At 37.6% G+C, this 26,148-nt stretch overlaps 2 protein-coding genes across 5 annotated transcripts in view; one reads left to right on the forward strand and one right to left on the reverse strand.

The window, feature by feature from the left end:
* Positions 1-458: 458 nt before the first annotated feature.
* On the forward strand, positions 459-6,829 carry LOC306876576 (DNA replication factor Cdt1-like). Its single transcript, XM_079427869.1, has 10 exons — positions 459-1,037; positions 1,858-2,007; positions 2,092-2,327; positions 2,900-3,094; positions 3,203-3,348; positions 3,557-3,657; positions 3,767-3,955; positions 5,330-5,473; positions 5,553-5,754; positions 6,170-6,829. Exons 1-10 carry the CDS (start codon positions 549-551, stop codon positions 6,331-6,333), a joined length of 2,016 nt encoding a protein of 671 aa, XP_079283995.1. The 5' UTR covers positions 459-548; the 3' UTR covers positions 6,334-6,829.
* A 3,364-nt stretch (positions 6,830-10,193) lies between these two features.
* The window catches only part of LOC306871697 (N-acetylgalactosamine-6-sulfatase-like), a 40,096-nt gene continuing 24,141 nt past the window's right edge, over positions 10,194-26,148 (reverse strand). The window contains exons 12-14 of one of the 4 annotated variants that reach the window (XM_079419795.1): positions 24,763-24,884; positions 11,599-11,716; positions 10,194-10,589 (exon numbers count right to left, since the gene is read on the reverse strand). In XM_079419795.1, the coding sequence (XP_079275921.1) occupies positions 10,503-10,589; positions 11,599-11,716; positions 24,763-24,884 (327 nt within the window). In that variant the 3' untranslated portion in view covers positions 10,194-10,502. Of the gene's footprint in view, positions 10,590-10,627; positions 11,242-11,598; positions 11,717-16,141; positions 16,815-24,762; positions 24,885-26,148 lie in introns of those variants that run through there. The other 3 variants (XM_079419794.1, XM_079419796.1, XM_079419793.1) reach the window with 3 other exon arrangements.

Consider the following 26,148-nt stretch of genomic DNA (forward strand, 5'->3'; position numbering starts at 1 on the left):
ATAAGTGCATTAATAGTTTAAGGTTTTTAATGTGTTTGTATTTTTTTAATATCAGAGTAATTTTAATGTTTTAACAAGCACTGCATAAATAAGCAACTTATTTGCTTTTAGAGCAGCTGTAAACAATTGATACAATTGTGTGTCAGTCACACTTTTTTGTGCTTTTGACCTCTAAGATGATTGATTTATCTTGAAAACTGCACATTTTCAATACAATAGAAAGAACATTCCCATTCATTTCACGAACCAACCACATAAATGAAGGTTAAACGTGCTAAAATATAGCTAAATCAAAACAAATACAAAAATCTAATAAATAAATTCATAAGTATTTTTATTATTAAATGTGAATATAACACCCAACGTTATAATGTTTACTGACTGCCAATGTGAATCTAGTGTTTGATCAGTGGGTGAGGGGCGTGGTTAAAAGCATACATGTCACGTGGTTCGATTTCGCGCGAAAGTTAGTATAAGAGGAAGACCCTCCGGTCACGTGGGATAACAACAATTACTGCACGCCATTGAGACCTTATTCAAACCGAAGAATGGCTCAAGCTCGGGTTACCGATTATTTTGCACAAAGTAAGAAGAGTGGCGTCGCTCGGTCTTTACGGTCCAAGGGACAAAAAGTATCAGGAGACGCTGTGGAATCAGCGGGGATCGCTAAACCAAAGACACCGTCCAGATCTACACGCTCTTTACGCGATGCCAGCTCGCCAGAGCCTCAAAAACACGTTCAACAGGAGTTCCTCAGAGTCATCGATGAGGCTTTATCGGCACAAACAGATACCGCGACTGACTTACGAGATGTGAGTAACGAGGGCTTAACGGCGAGCCCCAGGACTCCTAAACGGACGGCGGAGTTTGATGTGTGCTCGGTGTTGTTCCCGTCCACAAGCGAGCAGCACAGCAGCGCCAAGAAGCGAGCGAGGGTCAATGCGAGCCAGAACCGCAGAGCTTCACCAGAGGAGCGCACGGCTCACAAGACCGCGAGGAAGAAGCTCGATCTTCTCAGAAATGAACACAAACAACAGGTAAAGTTACGTATAGCGAGATGGTGAATTCACACGGGACGCTTTATTGCGTTTAACTAAAGTATTTCATGAGCTGTCTTAAAACGTAAACGCAGAGACCTCCATAGGACGCATGTGTAAGTTACGTATTTTTTTTTTCTTAAACTTAACGTATTTTTTTTTTAAAGACCCTAATCTAGTTCTATTGACACCATGACTTTAGAAAAATGCTTTAGTACTTAATATCACATTCTCCACCTGGATTATCTCATATTTCTCATCCCCTCGTCAAAAAACACAAAAGGAATGCTAGTGATTTCTAACACAATTTTCTTTGTTTCAATCATATTTTTTCTTACATGTATTCTCTTTCCACCTGTCAGATTGTTCAGTAGAATATTAGTTTATAATTTATTGTTTAAAGATTTGAGTTTTTAGTTTTTTTTTTTCTTGTGTTAAGTATTGAGTGTGTTTGTGAAGTAGGCTAACTTTTTGTGTACTGGGGCCAGTTGTATAAACAGTCCCCATGATAAGATTTATAGTTAGGGTTATAATTATAGTGAGAATTATAGTAGTCAACATTTGAAGTGGATCAAAAAAGTTAATCAAAGTTGTCCTAAGACAAGAATGGGTATTGTTTTTGTTGTAGGACAACTTTAATGAAAGGTTTTGATCCACTTCAAATGTTGACTACTGTAGTTTGACAGACTAGCAGATTTTGCAGATACTTAACTTTTGAATAGTCTACGCAGTTTATGTAACTGGCCACTGTCTTGTGAATGAATTATATGCTTGGTTTTGTTTCATGACTGCTAACCCAGACTGTTTTATTTTAATGTAGAGCATTGAGCCTTTGGCCAACAGCACCCCTCAGGCACCTCAACAAACTGCCAGCAAAGAGTCTAAAAATCCTGTTGATCATAATGCTAATAGCTCTCCTGTAAACAAAACGAATGGAGATGATAAGCCCAAGCGGACAACCAGGAGCAAGGTAACGAATGGGTCATCACACCTGTGCAGGAACCTCCTGGTGTTTGTGAGCTTGACGTTAATCAAGTTTCTTTTGTTCATTCAGAAAACGTTTACAAGAGAGGATGTGGCGGCATTGAAGTCCAAGCTGCAAAAACTGAAAGGACAGTCTGACACCACGACGAATCCCTCACCTGCCCCTGTGTCGGCGCTAGCGGAGCTGAAAGCCAGGCTCGATGCGGCCCGGGAGATCTCAGCCAAAGTTCAGCAAAGAAAGGCTGAGCGAGTTGCAGAGGATGATAAAGCTACAGAGGCACAGGCTGAGCCTGAAGCAGAGGAAAGGTGAGGTTCACTGGCCAATGTGTCCATGTTTTCTGTTACCAAAAGTGACTTAAATTGCACTTCTCATGTGGTTGCATGTACTAGTGTTGGACGATATGCTCAATTGTCATATCGTCAGCCTGTGAGAGAGCACAATATTATTGTGCTTATTTATTTACTTAGTTTAATTGCCGGAAAGTGAACCAACTGTACATTGATGATAAAAAATAATTCTTTCATTTAATTCAATGCTTCTTCTTGGGCCTCCCTGTTAGTAGACTTTACAGGTATCGGCACTATAACCTGTTCATTGCCTTTTCTTAAACACATATATTGGATTTTGCTGACATGATAATGTTGATCAGCTTCTAATTTGTGTTTTGCTATACTGGTATACAAATCAATTTTGATACATATGTACATATTGAATAAAACATGTCTTGAGTATTTTAAACGTGCAGTTATGTATGGACATAACGTGTAGGTCTCAAAGTCCTACTTTTGATTTAAAAAAAGCACTGCAGATACGCTGGACATGCTATGTGTTAGTCTTCTATAGTTTAACTTCTCAATTTTCTAACTCTTTGTTTCAGAGAGAAGCTCCCAGCTTATCAGCGTTACCACACTTTAGCTCAGGATGTGCCGCCTGGTCTTACCCTGCCCTACCAATACAAAGTTCTCGCTGAGATGTTCCGCAGCACGGACACCATAGTCGGGATACTGTTCAACCGCTCTGAGACTGTCACTTTTTCCAAAGTCAAGCAAGGGGTCCAAGATATGATGCACAAGTAAGCGGCTGAATGAAACCATATGCTAAAATGTTTGTGCCAGTCAGGCTGCTGGTTAATAGTGTGGTCAGCCTTATCAAAGGTAACCATATTTTGCTTTCTTCTCAGGCGTTTTGAAGAGAGCCACCTGGGGCAGATAAAGGCTGTGTACCCTTCTGCCTATATTTTCCGTCAGGAGAAAAACATTCCCTCTTTCAGTGCTACTGCAAAAAGGTCCAGCTATCAACTTACAGTGGAGCCGGTTATTCAAGAAGGTGAGAACTTTGAGAGTTTTCTCAGAAATGGTATAATTGAGTTACTTTATTGCATTAGACTCTGCATTCGCTCTAATTTTGAGTCGCTTCTAAAGTAAATTTGGGAGCACCATATGCACCAACCATTTTACAGTACAATATTAATCTTTTTCATTTTACCATTAAGTTCATAAAATATAAATTTAAAAAAATACGCTTCTGTCTCCAGAATTTAACGGTACTCGTCCAGTGTTGTCGGCCTCTCGTCTTTTGGAAAGAAGGCACATATTTCACCAAAATCTGGTTGAAATTGTGAAGGGACACCATAAGGTCAGTACAGGATATGGCTCATAAAATAGTTTTGCTTGCATTTTTGAAACTTATAGTTTTAGACATCCTGATTTTTATGTATTCTAATCATGTCTTGCATTGGATACAGGTGTTCCTGGCTTCCCTAAACGCTCCTATTGTTGTTCCTGATGACAAACTGACCCGCTGGCATCCGAGATTCAATGTGGATGAGGTTCCCACCATCAAGCCAAGTGATTTGCCTCAACCCCCCCAAACTGAGAAACTGACCTCAGCACAGGAAGTGTTGGACAAAGCTCGTGCTCTCATGACACCAAAGGTGAGCATTTAAACATTGTCTTTGTGCTCTGTAGGGCATTACTGGTTCCCTTTTGAGTACGGGTCAGTAACGAGTATGTCTAAGATGAAAAATCTAGTTTTAACATCTTACAGCATGCTTTTTTTTTTTTTTCTCTCTCTTTGAGATCCACAAATTAAGTTATAAAAATGAAATCAATACACGATATTTAAACTTTTTTTTTTTTTTTTTTTTTTTTTTACTAATTTATAGTTTTAGGCATTTATGCCACAAAACATATTTAAAGGGGTCATATGACGTTGCTAAAAAAAAAAACTATTTGGTGTAATGCAATGTTTGCGCGGTTCGAGGTTCAAAAAACACATTATTTTCCACATACTGTACATTATTGTTATTCCTCTATGCCCCGCCTTTCTGAAACACACCGATTTTTACAAAACTCCTCGAAGCGAGGCGTGCTCTGATTGGCCAGCTATTCAGTGCATTGTGATTGGCCGAATACCTCAAGCATGTGATGTTACGCCCCTCATTGTATTGTGATGTCGCATCCCGGCGCGGCGACACAAACAATAAAACCCATCATAAACGAGGCATTTGTTGCATCCAGTGGGGACATAATTACTGATTATAATGACTCGTACTGTCTTTTTACGCGTCGTGTTGCATCATGCCGCATAAACATTACCATGTCTGCATTTGTGATTGGAGAAACGACAAACAACAAGCACTACTCTACACTGCTCAGAACTCACGTTTGAATCATCAGTAACAGAAACGTACTTGCAGGCTGTGACTCAGAAGCTACTCTTCCAGGTTCAGGAAATAGTCCTCCATAAAATGCACTGCACACACTTGAATATTTGCGTTGTACTGTTCTGGAACAGTGGTGTAAATGCAACTTAATCACTGATTTCTAGTTCTGTCCTCTTTTGTAAGCCCAAACAAAGTACTTTCACTTTCACAACGAAACACACAGCGTCTCCACGACACGGCGCCGCCGACAGCAACAATACTACAGCAAGAATAATAGTTCCGCCCTCTTTCTTTGCGTATACATTTGGGCGGCATTACGCAAATCTTCCCACACCGTGACGTAGACATGTGGGGGCGTGTTTGAATGAGCCATTTTAGGGGGGCGTGGACGAGTCTTAACTTTGATAAAGAATATCTCTTTGGTTTTGAGACTTTAGTCTTTGCAACTTCAGGGATCTTATCTGTGCACAAACAGCTTGTAACACTCCAAAGAGAAAGGAAAACTTGAAATCGCATATGACCCATTTGAAGTCATGTTCAAGTCTGTATAAATGCTATTTTATAAAAAAAAAAAAAAAAAATGTGCATTGCATTATCGACTTGATTTGTATTTTATTTTTTTGTGGGTTGTCATCTTTCTAGATGGAGAAAGCCTTGGCTAACATGGCCTTGAAAACAGCAGAAACTGCATGTGCTAAGGAGCCAGAGACCTCGGCTAAATCTGTTGCCACACCAAAAGAAACAACCAGTGCCCTTAAAGGAGTTTCTCAATCACTGCTGGAGAGGGTGAGTCAAAACGGACACTATCCTTTTTCTTTTTTAGTGCGTTTACAAGAATCTAACCAATATTTTCTCTGTGATTCAGATTCGTGCCAAAGAGGCTCTCAAATTGCAAGCTGCTATGACACGGAAGCCACAGCAGGAGGAGCGCCTGTCGATGATGTCACGACTGCCAGAGTTGGCCAGGATCTTGCGAAATGTATTTGTAGCAGAGAAAAAGCCGGCCCTCATCATGGATCTCGCCTGCAAACGCATGATCGCTAGCTACAGATCTTCTCTCAGTTCTGGTTAGTACAGATGTTTCTGTTGGTTTTCCCACCTCAGGTTTTCCTGACACTATTGCTGTTCCAAAACCTAGAGAGCTGCTTTTTAAGAATACCTCATGACTTTATTTGAAAGCAACTGGTTATTTGAACACCACACACAGTCCTCTTCGCATTAAAGGAACAGTTTGAATTTTAGCGTTACATCACTTGCTTACTAATGGATCATTTGCAGTGAATGGGTGCCGTCAGAATGAGTTCAAACGGCTGGTTTAAAAACATTACAATCCACAGTCAATTAACGTCTTGTGAAAAACTGCCTGAACCCATTTACTGGATACTTTGGAGAGCAAGTTATGTAATGTAAAATTTCTCTAAATGTGTTCTAATGAAGAAACAAATTAATTCATATGTTTAAAATCTCATTCTTCTAATTTAGATGAAATGGAGAAACATCTTCGCCTGTTGGCTGAGTTAACACCTGCTTGGCTGGCAGTACATCAAATCAGGAAGGATATGTACCTGAAGCTGAATAAGACCATGGATCTGAACATTGTGCTGGAAAAACTGAACCAAAAGATGAAGGAAGAGGAACGCATTTGAGGAAATTCAAACGAGACTGCTGAAAAAATACCATGTGCAATATTTTATTATGGATTAAGCCTGGATTTTAACATTGAGATGACATGATTACTAAATTTGTTCAGTCAGTTTTGCAAGTCTGTTTTTAACTGCTGTGTTTCTGTTGTGATTTCTGCTCTTTGCATCTTAGCACGATAATTGTTCATAAATGTAGACATGTAAAAAGTAATTTGCATAAAGGCAGTTCAGTGTAGTTTTACCTAAGTTTGGCTTCTTTGGTAACTTAAACCTTAAGGTTCATCTAGTTGATGTGCATTGATTAATTTACAATAAACAAGTTCATGCAAGCAACAGTGTTTCGTATTCAAAAACTGGAATCTTAAGAGTCTGTACACAAGCTGCCTCTGTGGCTGTATCTAAAATCACATTTAATTTAGTAGAATAGGTGAAAAACAGTATGTAAGAACAGTGGCATGTCTTGAGTATTCCTAAGACAATTGATAAAGTACATAGAAGCAACTTCTAACAAACATTTTACTATGCCATGAAGTTAAGGGAGAGTATTTATGAAACGACATTACTGAAGAGCATGATAATGACAACACGGTGAGTGTAGTATGGTGACGATACATTCATACTATATAATACATGCCTGTTTTTAGCAGCTGATTACTGATTGGCCCTACTAAGCGGTTTCTTATGCAGCCCATCTCTTTTTGAGCTTCTGGTTCTTTCTCAAAGTGGAATGAAGACCATCAAAACATGATTGGAATTTCTTCATATTCCTGAACCGTAAACCATGATGCGTTTCTTCACAATCTTGGTGTAAAAATATACTTCCATTCAAAAGTTTAGACATTTGAGTTGAATGATTTTTATATGTATATACAGTACGGTTCTGGGTAGATTTGTTATAAACTTTAGTCCGTTACTGATTGCAAATTACATAAGGAAAACTGCAGGTAATACTTACAGATTACTTTTGACCCAACTCATTTATAACCTTGATTTGAATGGGATAGTCTTGTACCATTTTAATATTAAAAAATATTCTCTATCAATAACATGAAGTGCGATAAGCATTACTATGGTTTTGCCAAACTGGGGTTTTTGCATGTAACTGCAGAGGGTTGGCAAGTTGATGAGAAGCTAATAATTAACTCAAACATATTTATCTGCAGATCATGTGACCATTAACCAACATCAGAGACCAGTGAATATGCAAATGTTTTGTTAACTTAGTCTTAATAATTACCTTAAAATCACAAGTAAATATTTTCATCTACTGCATTCCATGCAAGAATAAAATACACGAGTTTGTGCATTTTAATGTGTTTGAAAGACAAAAGCCAGACATAGTAACACATGGTTAAATGGCTCACTCTATAATTCAAATGTGTTTGTCAGGAGTTGATGAGGCATGCAATGTTGAGAAAACACTCCTTAAAAGTAAAATGATTTCCGTAAATTCAGCGGTCAAATGCTGTCTGGTCTCCACATTTTCCTTGTAATCATTGCCACCTGACATCTAACTCATCTGTGTGTGTAATTCCACATTTCGAGGAGACTTCCAGTACATATACAAGCAAGCAATAGGCTTTTTTAGAAGGAAAATTTAAAAGGTAAAAAAAAATAGAGAGAATTAATCATTTATAATCAATTTGCTTCCACTTTGTGAATATGTAATCGTACTCGCTGTATATATAGTAATTCAGCTGTGCTATAGTTTAAGTACACTGGTTTCAAGTCTCACTCACCTCCAGTAGCCAGTAAATCATCAATGATCAGGACCTTCTGTCCTGCAGAAACGGCGTCTTCCTGTATCTCTGCCTCGGCCTGAAACCATACATAATGAACAGAGGCTTGCATTCTAACTGCACATAGACTAGAAGTGATACTGGATCATTTATAAACTGAAATTACCTTCGCATACTCAAGACTATAAGCTACTGATAACGTTGGGCCAAGGAGCTTCCCTTTTTTTCTGATGGGAGCAAATCCTACACCTAATCTCTGAGCCAAAAGTGGCCCAAATAGAAATCCTTGAGCGTCAAGTCCTAGGAGAGAATGAAGAAAACATCACCATAACAATACTCTACTTTCAGTTACTAGGGTGTTGCTATGATGCAGTCATTAGTGTGTTCTGGTTGCAAGGTACTGGTGTAGTTTGGTTACTAGCCGGTCCCTAGAGTGTTCTGGATGTTCTAGGGTGTTGCTATGGTATTTTGGGTGGTTGCTAGGGTGTTGCTATGCAGCAGCATATTAATTCCCAAACAGGTCCATTATAATCACCCGCAGGATAAAATGTCCCTGTATGGCATCACAAGGAATTTAAAGCAAATCTATCAGGAATGTCCTCTACTACAGGATCCTCGTGTAATTCTGTAATTCCAAATGAACAATATGCATTACACAATATAACACTATCCAATAGAACTCTAACAATCAAATAAAATTCTGGAAGAATCCCATTTTATTCAATCAGTTATCCTTATTTGATCCTATTAGGATCGGATCCAATAAAAATCCTTCTTTTTCCTCCCTCATGGGTTATCAGCAGTTTTGCAACTTTGAACCTTGTAACGTGCCACATGCACGTGTGTGTGTATATATATATAGGTTGAGCCTGGTCAGTACCTGGATGGGAGACCTCCAGTGAAAACTAGGTTTGTAATATAACGGTCCACTATTGTATTTATTTTTACTTTTGTCGTTGCCTTTTCAAGTGTCACTGCTTTTGATATTTAGTGTTTTGTACTGCTCTGTACAGTGCCTTGCGAATGTATTCATACCCCTTCATTTTTTTCACGTTTTGTTATGTTGCTGCCTTATGTTAAACTGCTTTAAATTAAAACATCACATCAATCTACACTCCATACACCATATTGACAAAGCAAAAACAGAATTGTTACAACTTCGTAAATGTATTAAAAATAAAAAACTCAAATAAGTACATTGCATAAGTATTAATACCCTTAACTAACTGTTTAGCTGAAGTACTTTTACCGCCTCAAGTCTTTTTTGTTTGATGTGACAAGCTTTGCTCATTAATATTTGGCAATTATCTGCCATTTGTCTCCTCACCTCTCAAGCTGTTTCAGGTTGGATGGGAGCAGATGCATATTTTCAGGTTTCTCCAGAAATATTTGATTGGGTTCAAGTCTAGGCTGTGGCTGGGCCACTCAAAGACATTCACAGCGTTGTGTATAAGCCACTCTTGCTGTGTGTTTAGGTCCATTGTCCTGTTGGAAGGTGAACCTTCTGCCCGTCTGAGGTTCTGAATGCTCTGGACTGGCTTTTCATCTCAATATTTTGGTGCATCGAGCTTTTCTTCTACTCTGATGAGTCCCTCAGTCCCTGCTGCTGAAAAACAGCCCCATAGCATGAGGCTGCTACCCGCACACTTTACTTTTGGGATGGTACCCTGCAGGTGAAGAGCAGAGCTGGTTCCCTTCAAACATGATGCTTAGAATTGAGGTTCATCAGACCAGAGAATCTTGTTTCTCAGAGTCTGAGGGTCCTTTAGGTGCTTTTTTGTAAATTCCAAGTGTGTTTTCTTTTGTCTTCACTGAGGAGAGGATTGAGTCTGGCCACACCGCCATAAAGCCCAGATCGGTGGAGTGTTGCAGTGATGTTTGTCCTTCTGTAGATTTCTCCTATCTCCACATATGATCATGGAGCTCAACTAGAGTGACCATCAGGTTTTTCGACACCACTCTAACCAAAGCCCTTCTCCATCAATTGCTCAGATTGGCCAGCTGTAAGAAGAATCCTGGTTGTTTCAAACTTCTTCTATTAAGAGTAACAGAGACTTCATGCTTCTGTGACCCTTCAATGAAGCAGAATTTTTTTCTGAACTCTTCCCCCTTTTTTTTTTCTTTACCATTATAGTGTATGGAGTGTAGATTTATGTGGAAAAAAGCAATTTAAAGCAGTTTAGCATAAGGCAGCAACATAAAACGTGATAAAATTAAGGGGTATGAATACTTTCACAAGGCACTGTATGTTATTGTTTTCAGCGATAAAAACAACATTTTAAAATGTAAAATATAACACTTTAAAATGTATTAAAACAGATTGTTTACATTTTATAATATTGTTTACATATTATTATTCCCATACACTTATAACATAAATATAATAATGACACAAATAATTTACTATAGTTATACAAATATATAGTCAAAGAATCATTCTATCCGTAATAATGGAGGAGGGGAGTGCTGACATGCAACCACCAAAGGATGAAATCCCAGTGGATTCTGTAGATCTTGCAGCTGTAGTGGAGAAAACAAACACAGGAGACCAAGCAATTACTTTGCTTTAAAATATATGGAGAATTTTTATATAAATATTTTCTGTCAAATGCACAGTCACACATAAGTTTTAAAAATATTTTATTGCCCCTTGACAAAACAAAAAATAAGAAAGAGTTGATACTGATTTACAGTAAATGCACCGTACAAGTCAAAATAAAACAGTATAATTATACATTATAATTAATTGTTTCCCTTGATGAACAAATACACAATCATGTATAGTCTAATTTATGTTTTAGCTAACATAAAAATGCATGATTATGCTGTGTTTTTGGTAATTTTGTTACCGTTTGTCCATCAGTAACTGAGGTCTATTGAGTACCAGGTGGCTGTCTGTATGCTGTTTTTTGGTTGTTGTTTTTTTAAACAATATATTCTAAAATGAGAACTACTGCTTCTCAATAATATCAAAATCCGATTTTGTTTCTACACTACAGAAAATACAAAAATCATTTGAAAAGATCCTTCAAATTGTATCTGATTGTGAGAGATGTCTTGATAAAAGTTCTTATGGAAAGCTAAATTAATGTGGCCAGTCACACTTCCATGGATTTGACTCTGGGGGTTTAAGACATTTGCCCAACTTCTCACAGCCAGGAGGACTCCAGTTCTGAGGAGGATGAGAAACACACATGAGCATGTGAGGGCGCTGTTGCATCACGAGCTGACAGGTAAAGTCACCTGTCTACTGTGACCCTAAACAATCTTCCAGCGCATTAATAATGCCTAGCTGTACAATACCAAAACATCATTCATAAATAAATAAATAAACATGAAAAAAGGCTGCAGCTTGACAGGTTTGGGTCTATTGTACCATTTTATCTGGTTTTAGAAATGTATTAATAGCAGGTTTGAAATCAAAAGATGCCTGTTAAAAAATAAATGTCATATGATGAAAAATTAAGGTTAAATTAGATCTGTTAAACACTCTCAAGTGACAGTATCAATCAAGCAATACTCATCTCACCATGACAGCCAGGTCACACATGTTGAGCTGCGGCATTCCAGGGATCAAATCCTTCTGATGCTGCTCCACGACTGCAGTCACCTGTCTATGAACATCCCGGTACTCCTTAGACTGGACACTTTACGGCAAATGACAAAAGGATTTGTTTTTACAGTAGGAAGTTCTTTACTAGATACATTATTTTATTAATGCAGGAAATATATTTAGAATGTCCTTGATTTGATTTTGGGGTGAAACCAACCCTGATAGGTTTTTGACAGGTTTTGTGAGATACACTTAATTACCATATACGTGTACCATGATGTTTACATGTTACTTCAAGATAACTCACAGAAAACCATGGTACTATAACATTACACATGTCCAAAAAAAACAAAACATTTTACAGTTGATTTACATTCAGTTATGATTCAGCTTTAAAACTTATATATTTGCTCTCGAGTAACTCAGTTTACATCATCTTCAATTAAGGACTGTCTTCACAGCCTCATCTTAACACTGAATATAAAATAGTTTTAATTAATTATTCGCCCATGCATGGTTATTACAACATAATGCATGGAAAAATATGTGACAGACGGGCAATCCCACCATAAAACACACACGCACACGCAGAGGTCCCTGAGGGTTGCTATTTCCACAGAAGCGGTCATGTGTCCTCTCATTATTTGTGTTGGACAGCATCCCACACCCCTGCATAGTGCACAGGGACCCTGATGGTTTCAAAGGAACGCTGTTCTCAATAGGACCTGTAGGCTTAATGGGCTTCAGAGAATGCGTGTCTGTGTGAGAAACACACAGACAAATATCACCGCTGCAATTACGGCCGTAATACAAAGGCAGGCAGCACCTGTGTCAGGCCTGTCCCCTGCTCTCAAAGGCAGCCTTCTGATTGGCCCCCGGGGAGGGGGTGTGTACGTGTGGGGTGAAGTGTCAATTAGTGTAATTACCCTAGGCGCTGTCCGACTCACACCTCCGGTCTCTACACTTCTGCCTTCCCCCGGAAGAATCGGGCATGAGCCACACGCTAACATCTGCTCCCCTCTCGCTCAGCCTGGACCAACAGTCTTCACCCCATTCCCCAAAACACCAAGACGCATTAGTTCACTTCTGAGAGACTTTTCATTAGCAGTTAAGAGGTTTTGTCTAGGTGGTTGACCAACATCAATGACTGATCAATGACTGATTGGAAATATAACCACCATAGAGGCCAAAACCAGAAAATAAATTTGCATTTTTTCAGTTCCATCGTCCAAAAGTCGATGGGTTTTTGATTAAAAGTAAGGTGATAATGAGGTCTGTGGTTAACACAATTGCAAGATATTTTCACATTTTATTCTAAGGCATAAAATACATCACTAAGAGCCCTTTGTTATTTTTAAAGCATTTACTTGTCTCAAAAAAGGTGGTCGCTAAGAAGTGGCTAAATGGGACTACAGAGGCTGTTGGGGACATTAAACATCATCACACTGAAAAGATAAACTTACAGGCTTGTTTAAAATTTTTAAAGCCTGAAATTATTGTTGAAGCTTGACAGACTTTAGTCAGGCTAGTGCTATATTTAATTTTTGACAGGAATAAAAAGAAAGTTGTGAAGAATAGAAGTACAGTGCGTTCAATGGATTGCACTGTTGTTTAACAACATCCCGATTGTTCAGCTGACGAAACATCATCACAAAAACTCCATAAAACAGATTGAAAGTTGAGAGGTCCAACCTTTGTACAGAGCATGCCATTGTCAAGACCGCAGTCTATCCCACACAGCTTTGTTTTCATTTACATTCATTTCAATATGGCATCTAACCTGACTATAGGTCTATGGTGGGGACTTTGAAGTCATGCGACCGAAGACAGACAATTGTATTTAGGCTCCAAAAGATGTTCAATTGAAAAAAAAATTAACATGATGAACATCATCATAAATGTTGGTTTGGTCATCCAAAAGCCAATGGAAAAATCCTATTGGGTTTTAGTCAAGGGAATCGGGGCGATGCTAAAGTCAGTTTGTCTACAAAAAATGTGTCATTGTTGCAGCACTCTATTGAAACAGCCAATTTCACATCATTTCAAGTTTGGAATTTATATACTTATCAGTCTTATCAGGATGTTTCTTTGACACACGTTCACCAGAGTGTCATGGTGCTATCGTGCAGCGGATTCTGACACAGAAAAGAAGAAATTGTTAAATGTTATTTTTGTTTTCTTTATGCACAAAAAGTATTCTCGCAGCTTAATTAAGGTTGAACCACTGATGTCACATGGACTATTTTTATGATGTCCTTATTACCTAACCTTTCCTTGATCGTGGTGGTTCCCGTGCTGTCTATGCAAGGTCAGAAAGCTCTCGGATTCCATCAAAAATATCTTAATTTGTGTTCGAAAAATGAACGAAGGTTTTACAGGTTTGGAAGAACACAAGGGTGAGCAATTAATGACAGAATTAGTATTTTGGGGTGAACTATCCCTTTAATCTTGAGCATTTAGTTACAACTTACACATTTCTAAATATTTGACTGTTGCACCTTTAAACATAGTTGAAACGTAATGCTGCATCAACCAAATATTTACAGCAGCCACCAACCAGGAATAATGGTTGAAATAAACTTGCAGATTCCATAACTGAGCTCATGTTTTCCCTGACACACTTCAATCATTTAGACATAAATGATGATGCTGACATTTACACTCATTTACTCAGTCATTTCTTTGACTAAATGACTCAGCAGCTCTCAAGCATGAAACAGATCTATACACATTCCCATTTGTGTGCTCGTATGTCACTTGTGCATGCTAGTTTTCAACGAATGACTAATTTTACATACAATTCCTTTAAGTATACTGTTTAATGGGTTTTATGATTATGTATAATGTTGCAATTTAACGCTGATACTTACTTATGGAACAAGAGTAAAACTCACTGTAAAAATATAAACTGAAATGCAGTGTCCCCTACATTTCCGTAATTACAGTGGATAGCTGTACCTGTGCATTTTTTGCTGCTGTAAAGCAATCTGCACTCACATACTCCCAGAATAGATGTTACAGGGAGCGTGGGAAAGAAACAGAAAACATTCTACAATGTATTTCTACACTGTCTAAATGTCTGCATTATAATTTCAATGACGACATTCTTGTACAAATATTTCCCCACAGCCTGGTAGTCATCTCTGTAAAATTTTTGGAGACTGAGTGAGTGTGATTTTGTGATAAAACCTTGAGCTTTTGATGGGAGTCTTGTGTGTGTCAAAAATAAAATACTTTAATTCCCATCTCCTCTTGGGTAAAATGCTGGATCAATTCAGAGGGCTTCAGATCACACACACACAGGAAACATTTGTTCTTCTATTCATGATTGGCGTGAAGACGCACCAAGGGGCAGGGCACTTCGGCACTCGATCTGCTAAACGTATGCCACCTTCACTGTATGTCCTGTGTATTATGCCCCTGGGTCCTTAATCAATAATTAACCATAACATGTTTATTTATGCCTAGAGTCCAGACAAACAATAGAAAATTCACAGTCAGCACGGCTCATTAGCATTTGTCTGAACTTTGGTTTCCTTTCTACAACTGTAGACGCATGATTAATAACAACAATGCATGCAAATACAGTCTTTTGATTTATAATGCATGACACCCGGGGGCAGGGGTATTGCTCAGGTGTGTCACCAGACTGATTAGTGATTCACACGCACGCACAAAACAGCATTCTCCAATGCTGCATGCAGAGAATACAATGAAACAAGAGCGAATCTGTATTCACATGGTAAAAACACCAATAAGTATAACTGAATGAATGAATAAAATAAGTCACACACACACACAGTTGGAGCTAGACAAGGGAATTGAGCTGAAGAGGCAATCAAATACCTCTGCCTTTTCTCTCTGTTTCCCCACCCCCCCACCATTCCCCCGGTGGAAATTGAGCAGTTCTACAAGCACTATTGATTGAGGGCTGAAGTGCTTGTCGGCAGCAGATGAGGCCCGAGTTGCCTGCTACATTAGCCTCAGGCAGGATGGGACTTAAGTGCTCTCGGCCGGGATAAGGCTGGCAGGCAGGCAGAGCAGGGCAGGGCGTGAGATGGGGGTCAGCATGGCAGGGTTGTGTAGACCGAACGATTTCCTTGGACTGTTAGCTTGGTTAGTGTTTTCTTTCCAGGCAGGACAGCACTGCCACTAATAGCTAAACCTCCAAAGAATCCCTATTATATTTGCTGATTGTGCAGGAAAATCTGCTAAATTAATTTAAGATCAATGTGAAATCCAAATGAACTATATTCACGATCTGGGATGTTAATTTGCATGATTCATGGATGCATGTTATTCTAAATGTATGTCTTTATAATCTTTCATTTTTTAATTCATGTCACTAAGGCCCTTTTTTTCCTCTCCAAAATTGACAGACCACAGGAGCATTAGGAACAGGTCCCAATGTTCCCAATTTTTTTTTCTTTTTTTTTTTAAACTGTGTTGAATGAAATCTATATATCAGCCTAATACTGAACAACCACACACAAAAAAAGGAGTGAGAATACAAAACATCCAGAGTGTAAAAGATTCATACATAATTACACACAGAGTGAAATAAATAGGAGTTTATGACCATAAGCATTACAGCAAAAATTGCTCTTCAAAGTAATTAAAAAATAAAATATTCAAAACTTTGAGAAATAATACTGGGATCATGTATAAATAAATATAAAAACTGACAATTCTAAGCATAAAATTGAGAATTCTTACAAAGCATGTAGCTGCATAGAATATTTTGGCCATCTACTGGTCATTACTGTCATAACATAACATTTTTTGGGGGACCAAACACATCAGAAGTATAGATTTTTTAGCAAACAGTTTGCATATTTGCTTCTACAAATGACAATAGAGACATTTACATAAAAGTAAGATCTAAATTCCATAAAAATTCCATACTTTTGTTACTACTTGTTACGGGGCGAACAAGACGTGAAATGTGCGAGGCTTTATTAAAAGGCGAGGTCACAAAACAAGCAAGGTTCATACAATGGCAAACAGGAACATCACAGGCAAGACAAAGAGTAATCCTAGGGCAAGCGTGGGTCGACGCTCGGCAAACAATATCCAACAGAGCAAAGCAGAGATAATCCAGGCACACAAGCAGTAGTCCAACAGAGGTGCAAACGGAGCCCAAACGGCAAGGGTTAGGGTTAATCGAGGAAACACGTGCAAAAATCAAAACACTAGAAAACACAAAAGGCAAGGCAAGGCTATGATAACTGAGTGGCTCCGTAGAGTAGCTATCGCTAGAAGAGTGATATACACTATACAATACTCTGCAGAGAGGAAGAGGAAGTCCATGGTTTAAGTAAGCTGTGTAATCAGTGCAATCAGCTGTGTTGTCAGTGCAATGGATTATGGGAATTGTAGTTTGAGGTGAAGTGCAACAGTAATGTGGTGAGCGAGTGACCTCTGGTGGTGAGTAAACGGAAGTTCATAGACCAGATTCGTGACACTATTACAGGAGGTGTCCCTTTTTTGAAACTGAAAGTTACTCATGGAGGAGCATAATTACTAATTAATTGAGCTCAGTTCGCTTCCTTACTACACCATCTGAACTGTTCAGACATTCATTAAGTCCCAAGATGTCAAATCTTGATTAAGTCTGGACTCAGACTACTCGGGTCTCAGCCTGGACTTGAATGAGCTTGACTACAATATTGCCTTTTAACATTGCATTGTTGCCATCTCTGAAAAGCCACTCTGATGTTAATACAAGTATTACAGGCTTTGTCAATTTCCCTTTTTGCATTTAAACTGTTCGATGAACAAGGTTTCTTTTTTTGAAGATTACATGATTCATCAGTTGGGGACAAGGTGACATTCTTGAACAGTTCATTTATTAACAAACAAACAAAAAAGCTTTAGTACAGCAGCTTTAGGTCAAGTAATGGGCTCATATTAACTTTTCATAATTTCCATATTAACTTTAAAGGTAAAAGAGAAAAAAACAGCTTTTCTAAGCTACTGATATGTCTTCATTTATCAATGAATAAATATTTATTGATAAATGATAAATATTTATCATTTATCCCCCAAAAAATAATAATAATAATCAAATGAGATAAAATACATTTAATTTGTGATGTATTTAATTCACTGGATTATCTCGTTTCTTTGACTATACTAAGTGCTTAGTGTGAGGTTTGTTGGGGACAGTGGGCACGTGGGGCTGTGCTGTCAGTCTGCCGCTGGACTGGAGGTATGTGTATAGACAGGCTCTACATCATCTTAAGTGGCTCTTTAGGTGTAGACAGAGATTAATGAGCGTCGACCGCTCCAGCTGGGTGTACAGAAGAGCAGACGGTCAGCAGCCTGACACGGATTCACAGGGGATGAGGAACGAGTGAATGAATGGAAGAATGAGGGGGGTTGGTGTTTGGATCTAGACCATTCTGACCTATTCGAAAACATTCACTGTAAACTGGAAAGATAAGAAGGATGAAGATGGTCAAACTAACAGCTCCCTCCTCTCCAGCGCTCAACACAGCTATTGATTTTTTTTGGATGAATCTTTCTTTTTTTACAGTTAGTGCTTGAGACCAGCAGATCAGAGAAGAGACAAGAAACAACATTAATGTTTAATTACTCTGTCTCTCATCAAGAAAGTGAAGGGATATAAAAAAAAAAAAACAAGAACAGCGAGACAGAAGAGAAATAAAGCTGAAAAAAGGGTGAAAGAGAGGATTACTCTGATCTTAGAAGGGATGTGTCATGATTTTCAACTAATCACTACTATTTAATGAGAAAGGGAATGAAAAAGAGGCATCATGAAAGGCATCATGAAAGACATTTTATATATATATATATATATATATGTGACCCTGGACCACAAAACCAGTTTTAAGTGTAAATTTTTCGAAATTGAGATTTATACATCATCTGAAAGCTGAATAAATAAGCTTTCCATTGATGTATGGTTTGTTAGGATCAGACATTATTAGTCTGAGACGGGGCTGGGCGATATTTCGATAACGATAATCATCGCGATATAATTTTCCTCACTAGGAAGCTCACTAGAGCAGATCGGTCATGCTAACACTAAATAAACAGTGTTGTGAGATCCAGTGTGAAAAGCTTGAACATGCAGAAACTAAGAAATACATTTTTATATTTAGATATTTATTTTGTTAAGGAAAATTAGTGGTCTGGTTTCTACAATCTTCACTTCAGAGCAAAAATATGGCTTTAAACTTGAAAGAAATAAAGATTTGACATTTATCGTGATAATTTGTTGGGCCATATCGCCCAGCCATAGGCTGAGATGCAACTATTTGAAAATCTGGAATCTGAGGGTGCAAAAAAGTCAGAATACTGAGAAAATTGCCTTTAAAGTTGTCCAAATGAAGTTCTTAGCAATACATATTACTAATCAAAATTTAAATTTTTATATATTAACGGTAGGAAATTTACTAAATACCTTCATGGAACATCATCTTTACTTAATATCCTAATGATTTTTGGCATAAAAGAAAAATTGATAATTTTGACCCATACAATATATTTTTGGCTATTGCTACAAACAGACCTGCAAACTCAGAGAAAAAAAGGTGACGGGGGGGGTGGATGGGTATTGCAGAATGGGCGACGCCGACACTGTGAACGCATTAGCCTTGCACGTTCGCCAGATTCTAAATAGACATTGTTTACAAGTAATGCGGCGCATCCAATGCAACAAGACGTCAAATTGCTTTGTTACACTGTATTACTCTCGCATCAGCTGTTGTCTAAACAGTCACATCTACCCACATCAACACATCAAAAAGCTTTAAAAGTAGGGCTACATCCAGCTGACTTGAATGACTGCTGCGCACACGACAACCTCCATAACGTGTCGTTAATCAGGGTAGCTCAGAATTGGCGTAATAGCCAGAACTCAGGGCAGAGCACCTGGCTTAAGTTAGGGGCTAATGATAAGGTTGCAACCTAAGTTGGCTATCTGAAATACTATATACTTACTTAGCAAGCTAAATGGTTAACTTTAGTTAGCAAAGCGGTCAGACAATGCAGGAATTAACATTACAACTAACTAACAATGTTAGATGGCTAGAAAATTTGCTATCTTGCTAACGCAAATTCCAGCATTGGATCCGCTTGTATTGCTTGTTATTAAGCATTTTGCTCGAACCATAGGCTAACTGTATGAAAAAAAAAACGCTAACTTAGCTGACGTTATTTGACTTAAGCAAACAAATATCTGTTGTTTAGCTCCAAAAAGACTGATTTACCTTGAATTCAATTTCCATCAGAGTTTCCACATTAGGTCAAGTCTCTCTTGACAGGCGCGAACACAGATGGCAGTGTGTTTCAAGATCCTGAACCAAGCGCTGAGATTCCGATTGGTCCAGAAAAAATGTCATTTATAAGAATTGTCCAATAATGGCCTACATGGCACGCAAGCCCACCCCCACCTCCCTCTCTTGACAGGCGCGAGCTCAGTAGAGATTCCGATCGTCCAGATGTCAATTAACGCAAGACCCCCCCCCCAAAAAAAACTCTCCGGTTCTACACGATTCACGTGAATGACCCAATTGACAATAAAAGCGGCGATTGTCGCCGAAAAGCGACAAGTTTGCAGGTATGTACAAATATAACCCTGCGACTTAAGACTGGTTTATTAGTGCTGTCAAACGATTAATTGTGATTAATCGCATCCAAAATAAAAGTTTTTGTTTACATAATATATCTGTGTGCGCTGTGTATATTTATTATGTATATATAAATACACACACATGCATGTATATATTTAAGAAAAATATGTTACGTTTATATATTAAATATGTATATATGATATAATTTATATATAATAAAAAGGTTGTGGGTTCGAGTCTCAGGTCCGGCAGGGATTGTAGGTGGGGGATTGAATAGCCAACACTCTCTCCACCCTCAATACCACGACTGAGGTGACACCCTTGAGCAAGGCACTGAACCCCCAACTGCTGCCATTGGCTGCCCACTGCTCCGGGTATATGTTCACTACCGTGTGTACACTTGGATGGGTTAAATCACCATACTTGGCCACACATACTTGTTCTGAACAGTTTAACTCATGAACAACCATCACAAAACAAAAAACAGTTGTGGATCATCCAGGTAACCACACACAGTATTAAGATCAAAAGTTCACAAACTTTTGAATGGAGTTATTTTAATAATTAAAAAACAAAAAAAAAAAAATGTATGTAAAATACCTTACTCAGGACAGTACTAAAAAAAACAAAAAAAAAAAAAAACATGAATTTTGTATGATCTCTCTTATTTTGTTAAAAGTACATTTTCACAGATTCTGCAAGGGGTTCACAAACTTTCAAGCAGCACTGTATATGCTGTATGTGTGTGTCTTTATATACACAGTACACACATGTATTGTGTAAACATTATGTTGCCTTCAGAACTGCCTTAATTCTTCATGGCATAGATTCAACAAGGTGTTGGAAACATTCCTCAGAGATTCTGGTTCATATTGACATGATAGCCTCACGCAGTTGCTCGGTTTGAACTTCAGCAAGTCGTCTTCACCACATCTAGATGCCTAAATGCATTGAGTTGCTGCCATGTGATTGGCTGTTTGTGTTACCAAGCAATTGAACAGGTGTACCTAATAAAGTGGCTGGCGAGTATATATATATATATATATATATATATATATATATATATATATATATATATATAGACACTGTTTATATCACAAATGTTACTATTACGTTACTATTTAATATGGAGCAATTACACGGGTGAAGTAAAAAATTTTTTGGCGTATTATATTATATTTTCCAAATGCTTGAGAGTCATGCAGTCTGTTTGTTGCATGTGAAGCATCACTTTCAGAAACCCTTGTGATTTTCCTCTGTGTGTCTTGCAATGTAGCATCTCTGTTGAAAGCAATGGATTCGCAGCTCTCTCTGATCTTTAGTGTAGTAGGCCCCCAAAACACTCAGTGAATGACAAAGACAGGGACAACGATACAGTGTGTTTGTGCACTGGACAGAGAGAAAGAGACCGAGATAGAGAGAAGGATGAGGAAAGATAAAGAACGAGAGAGGGAGAAATGGCTTGAGGAGGCAAAGGCTAATCTGAAGAATTAATCTTTAATCTGAAGAATTAAACAGCAAAAATCTAAATAAAGGCAGGTCATGTCAGCGCAGAAAAAACACATGCTGATGTTATAAATATACTCTGTATTCAATAAAGGCACGATGAATAGGTTAAAATACTGGAATTACAATAAATATCAGTAATTAATAATAATAATAGATATATTATTACTATTATTATTACAATTTGTATGAATTACAGGGCTTATTTTTAGGAGGTTTTTATAGGGTTTTGTAGGTTTTGTAAGCTCACAATACATTATGCATTTACAAATCATTTGTAAATGAATGTACTTTTTTCACAAATAAAGATTTAGCAATTTTGAAATGAAACTGATTTGATTCACAAAGTTTGATATAAGTGGTCTGCTAACACATTTACAGTAAGAATGGATGGCATTTGTTATAAACTCAAAATTCAAAAGGAAAAGTTCACACAACATCATGAATAATTACAAGCCTGCAGATTTCATAGGATAAAGCGTAGACAAGCACTACAGTTTAATAATACGCATTGACAAAAAACAAATCCCTCGAAACCCTAACAATAATGGGTTAAAATCTCAGGAATAAAAGTTTCATGACTTTCCAAAAGAATAAAAAATAAATAAATAAACAAATAAAAAACACAACAGATACAAACACTCCATAGCAAGGTTATTATACGTCTGGGGTTTGATTTTGTTTTCAGTTAATTCAAACAAGTTATTTTTTAGTCTATCAGTATATTTTTATTTCTATTTGACTTAACACACAGTAAATTACTTGTCAGGGGAATCTTTAATGTTTCAACCAGGACAATCCTGAGCCAAGATATTTATGTTTCCATAAATGTCTATAACCAAAATTGGTTGTTGAGCTTCGATTATAATTATAATTAATGTTATAAATAAATTAACATTAGTTTAAAGTTCCATGTAAAGTTCATTATAATAAGGTTTTATATATATATATATATAAAAATATATATATATATATTTTTTTTTTTTTTTTTTTTTTTTACAAAATTAATATAATAAGCGAGTACATCCATGAATCTTTGCTTATGCTGAATCACTATGGTACACATATAATAAGTGTTTATATTCGGACTATTTTAGACTGGTTCGGGTAGGTACCGCTGCGGAGGAGCCCAGTACCTGCATGATTTGTCATGGACATAAACAGAGAGAAGTAGCTCCGGCTACAATGTTCTTCCGCAAGATGCGCACAGTTCTGTTTATTAACCGCTAGAGCGCCAAAAGTTATGGACTGCAGCTTGAAGCAAATAAAGCAACACAAACAGACAAACCAAGGGAGAAAAAGATATGTACCAGAAGAATGCAATTGCAGCAATTGTGTTGGCTTACGAAAGAAAAGAAAAAAAAAAATGCAGGAGGAAACAATTAAACAAGTGGACAAAGAGGAATAGGGGGAAAAAAACAAAACATACAAATATACACATATATACATAAAAATACATATAGTATAACCACCTAAAAAAACATGATCTTTACCTCCAGAATGTTTGAAAGTGTGAAGCATTGAAGGAATTAAATATTTATACTATTTTATAAAATGTTATTGTTGATATTCATAATAATATTAATAATATTGTTCTTTCAACAACAACAAAATAAAACACAAAACAAAACAAGTAAGTAAATAAAAAAATAAATAAATGGGTTGATAGACAAGAAAAAAAAAGGAAGGTAAAGAAAAGAGGGAGGATTTATATAGAAGCTGATAGGACAGATGACAGATGATGTAGAGAAGAAAGAAACAAGTTTGATATGGTGGGGCAGGGGGGGTTTGGTCTGTTGTCGACTGGCCATTGGCTGGTTTAAATGATTTCCTGCTGTATATGCACATTTCCCTGGAATGAAGGGAATTGCACATTCCCACTCCAAGATACCTTGGAAGGGTCCACCAGAACACTTAGGTTTAATATAAATCAGACATTAAATGGTATTTCTCAACAGTCACTATTATCACTGTTATTAACTGTTAAGTTGGCCAATGAAATTTTAGGAGTGGATCGGTCCACTCCATGCCACCCATTTGGGCACGCCAGTAACTCCAAATATTAAAGACAAAAAAAGGGAAAAAATTAGCTTTTATTTAGTTTTTCTAGTTTTTGTTTCAGCTTACTTAATTATAATAACTTTGCCTTGGAAATGCCATTGAGCCAGTGCCGACCCACAAATCAGTTTGATCTTCCTCACATACATTTAAATCTGATCAGTCTGTGTTTTCCCTAGAGAGTTGATGTCTTTTGTGTTTCCATCATAACTATTCTATTTTGCCATTTTAACTTCTAGCCAACAGCCGATGAATACAGATAGTCATCTTCAGCTCACAAAGCGTCGAATTTGATAAACCCTCTACGGACTGCACAATCAATCAGCAGCTGTGCCTCACTATCGACCCCAAATATCCAGAACCTCATCCCTTCTGATGTACACAGAGCTGTGCAGAGCCCAGATGGACGAACATGTCACAGACCGTGGGCTCATGCTTCATTACAGTTTGGATGGCATGACTGGTTCAGTGGTTTCTTACTTGTTGTTCATTAAATCTGCCAGCAATAAGGTTTATGGTGTGAGGATACGGCCCCTATAAATACACCTGTGCCATCCAACAGGATTAGAATAACAGAGTGGAAAGCTAATTTAGTTTTCTACAGAAAATCAAGTGCAGACCTGGGCTTGAAAGAACTTAAAAGAGAATTAACATCTCTAGGCAACTAAGAATTCCATTTGTTTTCAATTTAGGGAATAATGCAATAACTAAACAATTCTTGATGCTTCACTGCCTCTCAGTTTTTCAATACTGGCTTAAAAAGGCACAAATCTTTTGCACAAAACATGCGAAACATGCCCTTTTCAAAGGACGTGGAAGCTTGATATTTGATATTAAATCATTTGAGAAAGAACCGTGATGCATTTCTTCACATTGTTTTTTTTTTTTTTACATAAAAAAAAAATTGTTTATGGCACTGAATTCATATTGAATAGTGTGGTTCTTGACATCTGGTATCCAATCATTAAACCCTTACCTGATTGGGTATCTCTCCCCAGGGTCCTGTCCCAGGTGGAAAATGAGTGGTTGCATGGTGTGTTCCTCTTGCGTGTGTGTGGTAACACCAAGAACCTCCTGACCAGGACAGAAGTTTATACCCTGTTTGGAAAACAAGGTGAGAACATTTATCTTCCTCCTTAAACAACCACCTGACTGAAGTCACAACTTACTAGAGATTAATAAACAGCTGAAACTGACCTAGACTAAAAAAAAAAATCAATTAAGAGGATGAGATGAGTAACATGACAAGGCAACTATTCCAAACACTCAGAGTCAATGTTTTGTAAATGAATGCTGTATGTTGTTATGCAAATTACTACTAATATGAGAATGGGTCAATGTTTGGCTGGTTAGCATGGTCCAGTTATCCCTGCTGGTAGATGTAACACCTTGTGGGAGCAAAAAACATCTTTCTCCTTTGACAACTATTCAAAGTAAGTGTATTCTGATTAAATAGACTATTTGGAAGCAACATACAAATTGCATGAAGTTCATTAAGGGGTCATTCAGTGTCAACGCTGCAGATATTTGAAATATCACAGTTCTATGGAAGGCCCTTTCCGCCACTGAATAAAAAATTTAAAAAAAAGGTTATTGTGACTTTTTATCTCACAATTCGGACTTTTTTTTTTTTTTTCACAGAATTGTTAGATATAAACTTGCAATTGCGAGTTGTAATGTCAGAATTGCGAGTTAAGTCCAGTTTTGAGGGGGGAAAAGACTGATATGTTCTCAGAATTGCAAGTTTATATCTCACAATTCTGAGAAAAAAAAGTCAAAATTGCGAGTTTATATTTCAGCTCTGACTTTATTTCTCAGAATTGCGAGTTTATATCTCAGAATTTACTTTTTAACTCGCAATTGCGAGTTTATATCATGCAATTCTGAGAAAGAAAAAGTCAGCTGTCAGCTGACAATATTCAGAAGGAACAAACAAATTCAATATAACTTCTGGCTCATGTCCACTGCAGTCATCATAGCCTTCACTTTCTATCTGATTTGAGTGATCCTTTTATATTTAGCTAGCTAAATATGTTTAACGTGAATTCTTGCTAAATATGCAGATACATTACGGGCTGTTGGCATGAATTGTACTCGTTAAGGAGCGGTGATGGAGTGCTCTTGGAGCGAGTGAAAACCACGACACTCCGACTTTTTAAAAATCCGCTCCTCGCTCCATTCAAAATCACACCGTTCCACTCCACGCACCGCTCCACTCACATAGTCTGATTGTGAGTAACTGTTGCTGTCATGACAGATCTATTTCAGAACCAGCCACTATCAAAATCAAAATAATCTGGCTGCGGGCGTGGGTGGGCCAGTTTTGGCCGCCTGTTGCCGACCACTGCCCTACATGGTTCTT

Source organism: Barbus barbus (assembly GCF_936440315.1).
Source record: "Barbus barbus genome assembly, chromosome: 1".
Taxonomy (NCBI): domain Eukaryota; kingdom Metazoa; phylum Chordata; class Actinopteri; order Cypriniformes; family Cyprinidae; genus Barbus; species Barbus barbus.